Source organism: Micropterus dolomieu, linkage group LG19, assembly GCF_021292245.1.
Source record: "Micropterus dolomieu isolate WLL.071019.BEF.003 ecotype Adirondacks linkage group LG19, ASM2129224v1, whole genome shotgun sequence".
NCBI classification, from domain to species: Eukaryota; Metazoa; Chordata; class Actinopteri; order Centrarchiformes; family Centrarchidae; genus Micropterus; species Micropterus dolomieu.
The window spans coordinates 21755639-21771405 of record NC_060168.1 but is presented as its reverse complement, the minus strand read 5'-3'; the positions used below and the strand labels follow the sequence as shown (position 1 = coordinate 21771405).

The 15767-nt window shown below is 43.2% G+C and overlaps 1 protein-coding gene across 3 annotated transcripts in view; it reads right to left on the bottom strand.

Moving 5' to 3' along the window:
* Positions 1-1786: 1786 nt before the first annotated feature.
* elf1 (E74-like ETS transcription factor 1) overlaps positions 1787-15767 on the bottom strand; it is a 40129-nt gene continuing 26148 nt past the window's right edge. For 2 of the 3 annotated variants that reach the window (XM_046031531.1, XM_046031532.1), the window contains exons 2-10: positions 13035-13362; positions 12465-12521; positions 9110-9284; positions 8392-8496; positions 8059-8220; positions 7854-7937; positions 6980-7172; positions 6409-6768; positions 1787-5005 (exon numbers count right to left, since the gene is read on the bottom strand). In XM_046031531.1, the coding sequence (XP_045887487.1) occupies positions 4195-5005; positions 6409-6768; positions 6980-7172; positions 7854-7937; positions 8059-8220; positions 8392-8496; positions 9110-9284; positions 12465-12521; positions 13035-13106 (2019 nt within the window). In that variant the 5' untranslated portion in view covers positions 13107-13362 and the 3' untranslated portion in view covers positions 1787-4194. The remainder of the gene's footprint in view (positions 5006-6408; positions 6769-6979; positions 7173-7853; positions 7938-8058; positions 8221-8391; positions 8497-9109; positions 9285-12464; positions 12522-13034; positions 13363-15767) is intronic. The other variant, XM_046031534.1, reaches the window with a different exon arrangement.

The following is a 15767-nucleotide window of genomic DNA, read 5'->3' as shown; positions in this document are numbered from 1 at the left end:
AAGGTAATGAATTCCTTTAGTTACTTATCAAAAAATGCAGGGATAAAAACTTCACTCCCAGCTGCTTATTTTCATTTCAAATAATCGCTCGTTCATTTAGATCCATGAGTTGCTATTCTGGGGCGGAGGAGAGTGAAAACCAATGTATGAGGAGTGTCTGTATTTAGATTAGTGACCTGAAGGAATACTTCTCTCCATTCCAGACTGAGGACTCAGGCTCTTCTGAGGACACGTGTATTACCAGTGCCATCTTGAGTAGAGAGAGGTGTACTGCTGCCATATCAAACCAGACACTGATGCTGTTTTTCACAATTTTTATGATTTTTGCTACACTCATGCTACACTTGCTGTCCATAAACACTTGCTTGTATGTAAAACCCCTCACATTTAGATCTAACCTTGGCTGCAGGTTGTCAAGTTAAGACAGACAGCATATAGCGGCAATGGCCATGTGATTGCAGTCATCAACTCCTTTTCTCTGTAACGTTGCAGTCAGTCTGGTGACCTGATGGTTAAATAAGCGCTCCCTGTACTGTTCCTGCTGCAGGCTGGAGGCACAATAATGTCAGCCGTCATCCTTCAACTGCTCCCTCTGTGAGAGGCAGCATGGCACAGCAGTAAACACTCGCGCTGTGTCAGTGGCTGCAGGCGACACAGAAATAGTCCTCCTCTCCCAGGACCCAGCTCTCGCTCCATCTTCAGGGTCCCTGACTCACTAACCAAAGGAATAGCACAGACGTAACGGCTGCTAGTAGCCTTTCATTATTTTAGTAATCCATAACAACCTCCGCTTACCATATGGCAGGCGATCGATGAACCACTGAACAGAAAAGCGAAGTGTCTGTTTAGATGTAATGGAGGGTTGTTTGTTGCTGAATGTGGAGCTTGTGCGATGATTTCAGACTCCTGTCTCAAACTATTTTCCCATCTGCAAAAAAAAGGCTCAGGAAGATGTTTGCTGGAGTGAAGGTTGTATTGGTGGCTGTGGCTGAACCTCTGGCCTTGTTTTTCTGTGTGCCTGTGTGCGTGAAAGTGTGTGTGTGTGTTAACCCTATGGCAAGATTGAATTGTGTGGTACACAGCTGTGCATGTGGGTGTAGAGAGAGCTAGGCACAGTAAGCAAGCCATGCTGCCAGACAGCTTCCTCAACACCACCACCACCCCCACCCCTTCCTGACCCTGAAAACACACACACACACACACAGTCAGTCCAAACCAATGCAAGCCCCCAACACACACACACACACACACACACACCAACACATCAATGTAACACATGCTGTAACAGAATCAATCCAAGTAACCCTCCAAAACCTAAACGCACGCGCACACACACACACACACACACACACACACACACACACACACACACACACTGCAAGCTGTGGTGACAGACTCGGCTGTCTTTGGCTCTGGGCATGTCACATGCTAATGTATTCATCTACCCACAGCAACTGGAGAAGCAGTGCTCTTAAGTACAGTCCAATCAGTCTCTGGACTGCCAATGGCTGCAATCCAGTTTCCTACAGTAGCCTTTTCTTTCTCTTCAAATGCCATGTGGTCGAATGTCCCTCAGAGCTGCAACAGCCCAACAATAAGACTTTGAGTTTTCAGTGCAGAAATACTTCATTTTCATTATCTCGACTGTAGAAATTAATTGACTTAGTAACCCCTTGCGAGCTATTTGTTTCCAACTTTAATTGTCTTATTTTTTGTGTGACATTTTATCTGTGCCTCACACGATTTCAAAACCACCTTGTCTCCAACAAAACAAATAAAGAGGATATTCGGTCAGAAGATTTTGTTTTTAATTAGTACATTGACTTTTTCTTAAAAACCTATTCTATGTTCAGCATAAGGGAGGTAATTGACAACCCAAGACAAGAGAAGAACATAAGCAGCGGACATACCTCAACATCTCACAGACAAGAGTGCTTGTGGAAAACACAGGGGAGATACAGAAATACATACAATGCAAAAAAAAGAAAATAAAGCAGCAAATCCCCACTCAAAGACTGACAGGTCTGAATGCAAATGTAACCCAGTGTAATTTATGATTGTCAAAAATTTGCATAAGCATGCACTTAAACAATAAGTATACATTCAGAGTGTCTTTGCAGACCCAGAGCCCTTTGGCTGATGTGGGGTTGTAAAGCAGCGTTTAACTCCTTTCCTTAGGTGCCAGTGCAGATGGAGGTCAGTGTGTCTGAATGTCCTCCCTCTGCAGCTACAGTCCGGGTGGAAAATACAACCAATTTAGCTGTGATACCACTCAGGATCAATATGGCTTCATCCCCGGGCAGAACCGAGGGGCCAATCGGATGGCTGGGCTGAGAGTTTCTTAACAAAGTGGGGCAGCAAATAAAGAAGGCACAGACTCGACTGACCCGAGAGCAGGAGAGAAAGAAGAGAGAGGGAGGACATGAGAAGAGAGGAGAGGAGACAAGGCACAAGGAATGGAGAAGAAAGGAGAGGAGGAGGCGAGACGAGACAAGGCACAAGTAAAACGAGGGGAGAGGAGACAAGATGAGAGGAGAAATGAAGAGTGGAGAGAAGAGAAAAAAAAGGAAGGAGACAAGGCCAGTGGAGATGAGATGAATGAAAGAGGAAGGAGCTTTAACAGATCTGGTACTCACTGTACCAAACTAAAGAAACTTGAGATATGATGTCAAAGACTTACTGGCTGATTACACTGATGTTTAATACAGTACACAGAACATAACTGTTTCAAATGCATAGTCCCTACTGCTTGACTGTTGAAAAAGGTAAAGAGGTATGTCTGCTGAAAAGAAGAAACCAAAGCACATTCAGTACATATTTAAATCAGACACACAACAAAGAGATATCTACAATAAGATAACATAACAGTGGAATAATGATGCTGCACTGAGCACTCAAGTCCAAATCTCAAGAAAATGCCAAAGCTGATTATGTGAAATGCTATACAAATTAAAAATGTTGGTCTTAAAAAAAATACCAAATAAACTTCCTGGTATTAATGTTCATATTCTTTGTATTTTCCCTCATGTTTACACATGTAAATAGAAGACAAATGTGTCTGTCTTTATACAGAATTTAGAAATTCACAAAATAAATAAATTCGCTATGGCCTTAAAATTTTATCTCAATTGTATATTATATATGTATATATATATATATATTTATATATATATGTATATATAATTCCATTTCATATAAACAGGATTTAAACCTTGGAGGCCCTGAAGCAGAGGCTGATAAAATCAGTTTTATCCTGCGTATTCTTTCTCTCCATTTGTGCCTCCCTATCTTGCTGTGCCTCCGGTCTGTAGCTCTATACAAACAGTTTTGATGTTCGGTTGTCCTTGGTGGACAGAAAATGTCCATTTCCATAGTAACACAGTGTTTTAAGGCCAGGAGTAATAGAGAGGGAATGCATACCTTTTTTGTTTATACGAAAATAAATGAGTAATATGTTCTTAGATGTCTGAAAGTCTGAAAAGCCATTTAGTCCGTTTTTCATCTTTTTCCCAGACGTTTCACAAAGAAAGAGTTTTGAGCTGTTTGAACTTCCTGTAAGGCACTCTTCAATTAAACTCTGAGATTTGTTTTTGTTTTCACCGGATAGGACACCGTGACACCAACTCCATCCCTCATCCGTGGGAACAGAAACTTGTATATGGTTTTAAAAAAAACACACACACATATACCCTTTGCACGTTCTCAGAAGTCTGATTTCATTGCACCATTTGGCATTCAGTCCCCAGTTTTGGTTTGTTGCATTCTCCTCTGATAACATACAAGTCTAATGAGATGAAAGATTACTAACTGGCACATTTGGTAGACAGGGATCCCTGGTTAATCCAATGGCTGTTCTCCTGGAGGGGGAGCTTGCTTTATGTGTGTGTGTGTGTGTGTGTGTGTGTGTATCTGTGTGTTTTGGGGTTAATGGGCAATGTCTATGGAAAGTGAATTCTTAGAAAAACACTCCCTTGATTTTTTTAAATTAGGCACCTGGTCACAAAATATGTGAGTAAACAATAAATCCTGAGGCTGAAGTGACCAACTTTTAAGAGCAACACCCAGCAAGATCCCTCGCTCTGATCTTTGATCAGATCACTGTGTTAGGAAAAAAAACCAAACATCAAGTCTGCGGTGAAAATGATGCAATGGTTGTTGTTTTTGGTTCAGCTTGTGTGGAGGAGTCCTGCAGCACTAAGCCTCTGCAGGCTCTGTCTTTATCTGGATAAAGTTTGCAGGCAATTGGACAGACAGTGGCAGCTCCTGCAGGCCTTTGATTCCCTGCTCAGGCTGCAGGGACATCTCCCCACGCACTTCCAGCTCCTCTACAGGGGTCAGGCCCTCACTAGGGCTGCTGTTCTGGGAGGAATGCCCATTAATTATAGTTCCACTCACAGCCTCCTGGCCATGGCTTTGACTGGTATCAATGATCACAGTCCTATACTGCAGCTCTGCTTCCCCAACCTCGATCTCTTCTCTCTCAAACGTATGTGATGCCAGTGATGGATCACCGTTCACCATCGAATGGAAGTAGCTGGGATCCAGCAGCTCCTCTTTGACATGCAGCCCAGAGAGGTCGCTGGATTTGAGCACGGTGGCAATTACAGTGCCGGGCTGCTGTGCCACCATGGTCTGCCCACAGGTTGTGTTGATGGTAACCAGGCGAGTGAGGTTGATGTTGGAAGCGGTGGAACTAATGACTCCTGGAGATGAAGTGCAGGAGGAGGAGGTGGAGCAGGAGACAGTGGAGGAGCCCAGACTGGTGACCAGGAGCTGCTGAGGGAGGCCATCCTGCAGGCTGTTGGCTCCACCTGCTAGAGATGCCGTCTGGATGGTGAGCACATCTTTACTACCTGCTGTGGTGGAGGGCATGGTGTGGAGAATAACCCGAGGGGGGGAGGAGTGATTGGAGTCCCCGTTGGCCAGGACAGTGGAGAGGGGAACAGACTGAAGAGAGCCGCTAGATGTCAGGACCACAGGAAGTGATGCAGGAGCAGAGATGGTCCTGAGAAGACAAATTTAACTGAATATCTACTCGTGTTTCTTCATTGTTTCTGACAGAGCTGTTGTAATTGAATATTCAGTTTGTATCTTTGCAAATACAGACAAGGATTATTTTTTAATGGAACCCTATTGAGAACGTTACCCAGTGCACAGCTATGATCCTAAACAGCAGAACTAATGCCCTTATTAATATAACAAATGGCGCTGTAATGCAGAAATCATTTTTCTCCTTGATTGGTAACTGCAGACGATGTTTAACAACTTAGGAAAAAGCCAAACGGCATACAAACCTGTGCAGCATGATGCAAAGAGTACCATAGATTTGGGTCAATGTCTCTCTGATACCAACAAAAAATGACCATTATAAGCTTTACAAAGGGAGCATGTACTGCAATTTAAGAGTTTATCTCAGTTTCGGAAAAGCTGACATTTTTGTAGATACAAGGTTTCAAGATAGAGTTCAACTCCCATACAAGTCACAGCCATTAAAAAAAGGTTGACAAGGGTTGAGTCAGTCATATTATGTCAATTTCACAGACAAGTGCATTTCTGTGCATGTGTGTATGAGCACCATAGTCAAGTAATTATGTATGTGTGTGTCAAGGGTTCATAAATTTGTGAATTTTCAGGACCACCAAATAAATAAGCTTTTCACCTCAATAACTCATCTGAAAAGATTTTTGCTATTGAAGCATCCTGTGGGTTTGGAATAAAGCCTGTCTGATGCAGAATTTTTTATTTATTTTTTTTATCCCTACTGATGTTGATATTTGGCAATTACAAAAGTCCAATAACAACAAATCGACTCATATGTATTTTTCTATAACACACACAAAACATTTTGATAAGGATCCTTTACAAGAATAGTTTGATGTTTTCTGTCAGACATGAGATAGTATATATCTTCTCATCTAATGCTAGGCAAGAGAGTGAATAGGCATATTTCACAAAATGTTAATCAGTCCTTTAAAAACATTTTTTTAAAGAATTGTGACCAGGATATATATTGATTGAGACATTTTTTTACGATTGAAAACTAAACTGTTTTCTGGTGGAAAAGCAATTTTTTGGAGACACTGTTTCTAAATTATCTCCAACATATCCTTGACATTTCTGTACAGCAATTTCATGTTACTTCTCTGCAGAGATATGCGTTGATATATCCGGAATAAACAACTATCACCCCTGCCGATTCATTAGTCTAGCTAGTTTGAAAGATCATGAAACCTCTCATCAGAAATTAATGTTTTCTAGCACCCACTGCGCTATATTCAAATAAAAATGAAATCAAACCATTCTTCATTTAGCTGACAGTCACTCTCAGAAGAATTCCCAATATGAAAAACTCTGGTAAAAGTGTGTGTAATTTAAAGAATGTCTGTGTTCCTCTTGCCAATCTCCTACCTCACAGCTTGTGCCGGATCTTGGACAACTGACCCTTGGCTGGTCTGAAACACATGGACAGACTGAAGTAGATGCTCAGTCTGTCCGCCGTCGGTTTCCGGGTACAGATATTCATCACTAGGCTCCTTCTTCATCTGCTTCACTGAGACTTGGTGGTGACTGTGAGCCCTCCCGTGTCCTTTCGACCCTCCACGGACCACTGACCGTCCGTTGCTAGATCTCTGATTCCCGTAGCCTGTGTTGGCATCAGAGACTGTGTCTTCATCCTCGATCACCACCAGATCAGCTGGCATCTCTTTAAACTGATAGACCAGCCGCTGCCCCTCCACTTTAGCCAGGATGCCTCTCTGGTAGTAGTACCTAGAGGAAAAAGTAGATAAAGAGCCGTTAATCACATTATCGACAATATTATCGTTCAAAGTCAACAGCCTCATAAAATGTAAAACTGTCATTCTAGTGTAGTATTACAAACATATCTGTGGAATCATGTCTGCAGGGTTCAGAGACATGGGAGCTAACATGCGTGACAAGGAGCTTTGGAAAATGGACCTCATTCCTGTGTTCCCCTTACCTGAGAGCTCTTCCCATGGTCTCATAGTTCATGTCAGGCTTGTTCTTGTGTTTGCCCCACAGCTTTGAAACAGCCTTGGAGTCCACCAGCTTAAAGATGCCTTTCTCCCGCTGTGTCCACTTGATGTATTTGGGACAGGTGTTTTTATCCTGCAGTAGAGCCAGAAGGAATTCCCACAGGTAGATTGTGTTGCCTGCAAATTAAAGGGGGGGGGATAAATGAAGTCATGTTTTTTAACATTCAATCACATCAGACATTCATGGCGGGGCCTTACAGCTTTGCTATAAACATCTATAATTCATTTAGTAGTTTCGGTTTTACTGTATAATGTTATATCACACCTATGAGGTTACAGGAGAAACTACTCTTTTCTTATAACCATTGTTGTGTCAGTTGTGTGTGTGCGCATGTGTGTCATGGAATTAATTGTACCAAGCCTGGGAGTAGATTACTCTCATTTGTGAGATGTTTTGGCCAGAAGTGGTTAAAAACAGCAACGCTCCCAAAAGTCATTTGAATCCCAGACACCATGACAGGGTGATGTATATGTGTGCAGCTGAACCTGCCGTCCCCAGCCCCCTCCTCATTGTGTCACACTGTATGGTGCAACGAGGGTTCACATCGAGCAGCACTAGTCTGCTTCTGCTGGTAGAGCATCAATGTGCCCTCCAGCCTGCAATCACTTCTGTTTCCCTGTAAAACACTGCATTCTGAGATCCCCTCATCCATTAACTCACCCAGATTCAACCCCTGCCGGACTGCAGGACTTCTGTTTGCACACTCCACAGGAGGAAACAGTGCGCACACAAGAGGAGGAGAGACCTTGATTTTTATTGGCTCGTTACAGAGAAATGGGCTAGTTAGTGAGGCTTACCTTTGCCCTCTTTGCTCTTCTTCCTGAGTGGCAGGTTAGGGGTGGTGATAGGGGAGCAGGGACGCACTGCCCGCGGCTTCCGCACTATGATTCAAATTGAGGGGTAGTGTGTTATAAGTTGAGAGGTCACAGCGGAATCATGCAATTATCTACAACACCAAGAGCTCTAGTGTTCTAACAAGGAGGCGGGGGACGACATTATTACCTTTGGTTTTTTTCTGTGGTTTTAAGGGACACTTTTGGGGTATCTCATCCATGGATGAAGTGTCCTCGTCTAGGGACATGTCAAGGCCACTATTATCCATCTGGTCAGGCCTTAGAGGGGTGTACGTCAAGTCTGACTCCAGCAGAGTGCCGTAGGTGTATGCTATACATAAATAGAGATAAAAAGAGATACAGAAACACAGACAAACCATGAGCAGACCTCAAAGAATGTATCTCATGCTTAAAACAATGTTAGATTAAAGCTGAAGTTTTGCCATTTTTGAACTTATGTATATATACTTATGGATAACTTATACTATGCAAAACAACTTACTCATACGCTTCTCATCCAAAATGTTGTTTGGAGACTCCATGTTAAGAAGAGCTGCTGCAGCTTCGTTCGTCTCCATGCTGTCCTCTGCGCCTGAAACTCTGGTTTCTGTCCATAAGATGACAACAAAGTCATTAATCAGAAATCCTTGTACTATATATATTGTGGTAATTGCTTACATGTATGTGTCTGGGTCTTTGTCGGATACAGCTGAATGGCTAGCATGACTACCAGACACATTTTTCATGTCTGCTTTCATGTCTGCGACATTTTTACTACGCAAAAGTACACACTAAAGTACATGCTAAAAAATATTTACACTTCATTTTACAGGACTGTAAATACCAAATAATTTCTAAGAGGCATAAAATAAATAACAATGTAATTTGGGACTCATTTGAAATAAAAAAGATAAGATTCCAACAAATAGTATCAAATTATATAGTTCTTTCTAAGAAGATCCTATGAAATTACAGACCCGTAATGTAAAGAACTACAAAGATGTTGAGATTCACATTTGTTTCATTAACAATTAAAAAAGAAAAAGATTCAGTTGTGAATCTGAGCAGGGACCAAATGCGTAGAATGTGATTTCCCTTCTTTGCGTGGTCTTCCACTTGTTTGCTAACAGCTGTGATCTGGACTTAAACACTAGTGTGTTGTATGTGCACCTAACTGAGCACATTTCCCTTCAAATGATAGTAAAGTAAAACGTCTTTACCCGAGAGGTCCACCCCTCCCAACGAGATGGAAGGTTCCTCCACGACATGTAGAGTGGTGTCCACCATGATGCCGTTGGTCACCTCATCGGACTCCAGGCCTGAATAGACCTGCAGCAGATCGGCTGCAGGCACCTGCTCAACAATCACCGCTGGGAATACTGATGGGTCGTCCAGCTGAAGAGAAAGATGAACACACACACATACAGAGAGAGGTTTGAGGTGTTGTAACACAGGAGCTATCACTGGAAAGCAGGGGGCTGACGGTCTTTGCACATCCGCATGTGTATATGCTATAAAAACACCATTAATTCCTCCACTACACATCATAAATGCAATATAAAACCCCCAGATGACATCAGATTAATGCTATAACTGGATTTGGTCTCTTATTTTTATTGCCTTGTAAAATATTGTACATTCATACTCAATTTCAGCTAATATGGAGGCACATAGCATAGAGCAGAGGTAATTTCTGTGGTGTTGCAGTGGCCCACAGGGACCCCCTGAAGAAGACAGGAACCAGCTGTTTGATTTGGCCTACTTCTCATGAGAAGTTAATCTTATGCTCAGAAATTATATAAACCCAAATGAATGTTAATGGATCAGTCATGAATTGCAGCCAAGCACCCCCCTTCAGCATGTCCTGAGCGTGCTTTGGGAATTCTAACCCTGCCGTCTCATTTCAGGCATGGCAAAGCCCGATGTAGGACGACGCGAGGGTACAGAGGGAATTACTGGTGTCTGGGCCAAGCCATCGAGGAACAGCTGAGAAGCCCAACATACCTGAGAGCTCCTCAAAAACAGAATGGTCATTGGGCGCTTGGTACGTGTCAATGACAGAGATATGGGGACTTATTCATTCCTTTGTATAAGTCAAGTCATATGGTCCTACAAAGCTCTTATTGTGATGTTTTTCTGATACTAGTAACCTTGAGTGACAGCTGTCAATTTGTTTATTTTATTAAGTATGAACAACATACAACACTGATCTGATTTGAAAATCATCAAAAAAAACTGAAAACTTTTGTTTTAAATGAAAAGGTCACAGGTACTTTGATGCAAAACAACGCATAGTGAACTGACCACCAGCAGATGGCAGCAGACTACACTTCAAAAATGTTCAGAAATCATTTTCCACCATGACAGTGCCAGCAGTGTAGCTGCTTTGGGGGTTTGAGGAATGGCTTTCTAAATGTATCATTATTATATGTCCAAAGCACACTAAAACAGATAAATAGAAAGTCTTCATAGCTCTGCCCCGGCGCACCAGGGTTAGGAATAGCCCGAGGATAGTTAAAAGATTAGTGAAATTGAATGTAGCCTTTGCATAACAGTAACAAATTTCTTCTTAATATTATACTGCCTGTAATGAGAGTGCAACTTACAATGCCGCCCCACAAATAACAAGCCGCAATAACTAGAATATTTGCAGTGTTGCCTGAACCGACACTCGACAGAAAAACAGTTAATTAAAAAAAGATAGTTTTAAGTGGCGGCCTATTGCCTCCTTAAACTTACATAATTTACAAACAGTGTAGATCAACTGAGAGCACAGTCTTACTGTCATGACCTGATTAATGGAGGAACAGGATAGAGAAAACAGTGCAGTATGAGGAACATGAATATAGGCTTATCTGTCTCTTTGGACAAGTGTCCATTGTTGGTTTGGACCTGGGGCATACCAGGTGTCCGGGTTTTGTGGGGGTGGGAAGACAGGGCAGTCCGTGGATACACTCCCATTTCAGCTACACTTTAACCAGGAAACTAACAGACCAGCTCATTATTTGGACACGGTATTAAACAGTTAGGCCTCCCGAGCAGGATCAGCAGTAATTACCCAAGGATTGTTTATTAGTAATTGTATACACTCTACATAATGTATCGTCTGTGATTCAGGAGCAAGATGGCTCCACAAGACATCTATCATAACTTTGTAGATCAACAACAAATAGCTTATGTCATCTCGGCAGCAAAACCTCGAGGCCTCATGGGGCTAATAAAAACCCTGAGTTTTGCTTTGACTGCAGACACTATCAATGTCTCACTGACATACACTGAATGTTTCCCATTAATCGAGTCTTTGGTAGACATATTATCGGATAGCTAGACAGTGAGGCTACCGCATCTCCTCGTCTTGGTTTAAATGATGTTTGCTGTCCTTGAGTCAATCGTGTGTAGACAAAAGGCATTTTGACTATTGGCCTGCTGAGCTACAGAAACAGCAGCAGCAGCAGCAGCACCCCACCCCCGTCAAGTGCAGAAACCTGAATCTCACACAGTTTGCTGACAGAGCATGAGGTGTCTGAAGCTGCTTTCTCTGCAGTTGTTTTGATGCTAACTGGTTTTTGCTGGGAACACCTTCAGACAAGTCTTGTATTGTTGATTTGACAATTTGAAAAACATGTTGCAATGTGCAAGATCATAACTATGGAAGAGAGAGAGAGAGAGTTGTTTAACAGGCGCCCGACATGTGACACAGTCTGACAGATAATATTGAACATCCTAAAGGTTTTAACTGCTTCTTCCTCTTTGTTGACTTGAATAGTGTTTCTAGTAGGGAAACAGGAGCGATAAGAATCAGACCGATTTACATTTCTGAGTTCCCCATTCTGCCTTTGAAAGCAACAGCATCTGTGCAAGCTGTTCCCCCCACACCCCACTCTCTTCTGCTTTACCTGCCCAGCCACTGTGTGTACGCTTTCAATATCCTCATAATCATGATATTTGAGAGCATAGCAGCTTGTAACATGAGAGATTCTACCATGTTTAAAAATGGGTTGTTTGACTAGAAGCCAAATGTCTTTGACTATGTAGAAACCTTTACTTAGATTTTTATTTCAAATCAAGTTCAAGTTTTTTTTTGTGGCTACCCATTGTTAGATCAAACGTTAAGTATCATCCTACAGTCATTACATAATGCACCTTAGGGAGCTACTTATTGACTTAAAAACCAATATAGCATGGCTAATCATTACAGAACCCTCCCTGTGATTTCACTGAGCTAAAACAGCTTTATTGAGGCCAAAATAAATCTTAACAACAACCAGCAGAAACAAAATGGCCTCAGCAGTCATATGTTACTGTGTTGTTGCTTTTTGGGGGTGTTTCCAGGACTTAGCAAATAGGGGCATGCTGCTTGCTTAACAGGCTGAGTGGGTTCAGCAAGGAACAAAACTGGAACACTGGAACAATACAAGTCATTTAGTTGAATTATCCCATCACTTCCAAGCAGCCTTGTAACTGGTCTGTCAGGTTTGGCCTGAACTGGTGCTATTCAGGGATCCAGTGACAACTTGCCACTCTAGATACACACACAGATATAAGAACACATATACATCATACAACCACACTTACAATCAAGCCTGCTCCACAGGATTCAGACACAGGTGTGGGGATGAAATAACTGCACACCTGACCGGGCAATGAAAAGACACATAGGCACAGGTTCACATCGCATGCACACACATTAACCTTTGTGCCACAAACACATTGATGGCCAAGCCCCACCCTGTCCCTCCCACGCACCCTAACCTAACCTCGCTGCAGATTTTTCAATCTTTCCATTTCTGTGCTCCCAGCAGCCCACACTCTTCTTCCCAGACCTCCTCTCTGCTCCATCCTCCCCTCCGCCTGCCTCGTTCCCCAACATGTTGTCAGAGTTAAAGATCACAGGCTCTGAGCCACGACTAATCCTACCCCAGTGACCATGCTGTTTACACAAGGTTTGTTTGCCCTGCTATGAAAAGTCTTAGATGTATCAACAAGATCACATACAGTATATCTGGCTTTTAAAAAATGGATGGTCAAACACTGGTCCAAAGGTCTTTTGATCAAATAATAAATTGTAGTCTACAGGCCCAGTCACGCATTAAAAGCAACAAACATCTGGATTAAGTTTGAAATGTGGTTTCTCCAGTGCGATACCTGATTGATTTCGTCCATCCCGTTGCTGGCAAATTCAAACACCAGTTCGCTGGGCTGTACTGCAGTCGTCATGGTAGTGGAGTTCAGAGGGCAACTTAAAATATCCTGGCAATGACTATGCCTGGCTCCTCGTCGGTACGGACAGAGACTCAGCTTCACCTCACAAAATGGCTTCCCTGTCGTCCTCCTGTTCTCTAATCTGGGTGGTTAGCGCTCCGAAAGAGAGACCACGATCCGGGTTTCAGAGGAGTGCTGTGGCCCAGGTGGGAGCAGCCTCGTCCCTCTCTGACACGGAGGCTGGGTCCCGCTGCGCCTGGAGCATCTACACCTGGGAGAGAGAGATAGAGACAGGGGCTAGGGTCAATAGACATATTAGATCAGATTTAATTTCACAGAGACAAGAGAGGAAGGTAGGAGCAGGGATGGCACAGAAAAAGAATCCTTGTGTGAGTGTTTTTGAGGCCTTAAAACTCACAATTCAAATAATAACCAGACCTACACAGTTTCAGGCAGGACACACTTATCTGGGCTATGTCTAGATCTGATGTTCAAAGCTGAAAAAGCCACAAGTTTCAGCAGAGAAATCAGATCAATGGCAGATTGTTGCCTCACTGCCTGACAAACCCTCTAATAAACTCAGAGCGAATCAAGACCAAGTAAAAAAGTCTTCTGTGCTCACCAGAAAAACAGGTTTCAGACCAAGAATAGCTGAAAATTCTGACATTTGAGAACCTGCAATCCTCAAGTGTTTGGCATTTCTGCTTGAAAAATAACTTTAAAATCATTTATCACAATAGTTGCCAATTTATTTTCTTTCTATCAACTAATTTATACCATTTTTGCAACGCTAAAATAAGCACAACATATCAGCATCAGGAGGATCTCACAACTTATTTTGATTTGACCACTTCATGCCTCTCATTTCATAGCTGTCTCCGTCCCTGAAGTGAAGACACCCCTCAGCAAACCACCCAAGATCCTAAGGCTCCAGGGCTGATATCATGATCACATGAGTGAGTGCTGGGGCGGAGAGGGGTCTGAACGAACCCTCCCTCTACACACACACACACACACACACACACACACACACACACGAGAGATCACTCGTCTGATGATACTCTGTGCTGACCCTCGGGAAGATACTGTGATCACAGGCAGTGGGGGAGAGAAACTGGTGGTCATGTGCTCGTTAGTGTGTGTGTGTGTGTGTGTCAACCCCATACCCAAAGGCAGGTTTGAAGGACGGGAGGGGCTGATGTTAGGCTGAAGAATAAACGGACAGCCCAGGGCCACAAACCCCCACCTCCTCCTTCTCAGGGACCAAAGAACTGGTAGCAGTAAAGAAGTAAGAGATGGCAATGTTTTATACACTCCCACCCCCAACACACACACACACACACACACACACACACACACACACACACACCATCCCTGCTTTTTCCACTGCTGCAGGGTGGAGGTTATTTTCTATGAAATGCCTGTGTGACTGACTAGGTGCTGGGGATGGGGGGATGGGGGGATTGGGGGGGGGGCAAGTTCTGCAGCTTGTGGAGCACAGGGGCCAAACAAATTTTGCGATTTAGTTTATCTTTCTGCCAAACATCCAGACAGAATAGTAACATGTGACTGTGGTCTGGAAAACATCCTTCTGGGAGGTAGAGGAGAGACGGGCTAGTGTTTCACTGAGCTGGACGCTGCAGCCATCTCTCTGGAGCTCTTCAGTGCCCTGGTCTTCTTGGCATATTGGCGCTGATTGAGTGTGTCAAGCCATTACCAGACTCAAGCAGAAACAAGGGGATATACTGTAAGGATCTTCCAAATGGAGGAAGATGTATAAATCATGTTTTAAAAAAACAAAACAAAAGAAATCATGTCTGTGGACATGTGTCTGCTTGCTAAGTGAGTCTCCAGTTGCAATTTTACATGGACCATACACACCCACACATTTACAGCAGATGCCCTCATCTGGTCTCTGTGAAGCCGGACCAAGACACCCCATGTGGGATGAGATAGTGTAGGACACAGTGGTCTGTGTCACATGGGATCACTCTGAAATTGTCCTGCCCAGCCTCGCTGCATTCTCCCAGATATGAGGAGGCACGTTCTCTGTAACAGAGCATCTTGATTCCTCTTTAGCTGTAACAGGTTCTGTTAGATTTATGGATATTGATGGAGCAGTTAGTGTGAACATTTCAGCTTATGGGGGTAAATGAATGGGTTGTCAGATGACAGGAAACAGACTGCGGGAGATTGGCAAGATCAGCGGGAATCAAGATTGAAGTGAACAGTAAATCTTGTATTCTCCCTCCCAGTTCTTTATATTTGTGTGTCTAATTGACTTTATGTGTCTGTGTATGTGTGTCCCCTGCTGTATTCATACGGCAATGCATCAGACTGTGTCAGTGTTTATGTATTTTCTATATCCTTCCTGACAGTGCATCATTGGTCTGAATGTCCCAGTTGGCATGGTGCTAACAGCAGACAGGGATACAAGAGAGCCAGCCATTAGTCAGACGCAGCCTGCCCATTATCCCCGAGCACATGACAACAGCTGCCTTGTCCCAGCACAGGAGCAGGGTTGTAACTGCACTTACTACGTCATGAAGAGGAGAAGAGGAGGAGAACAGCAAAGGGAGGGATTTTACTGGGATGTTAGTCAATGCATAATAGCCCACAGAGCAAATAGACTGCCTGTGACTCGCTCTGGGTGGGGCCTTCTTTTGACAGACTCGA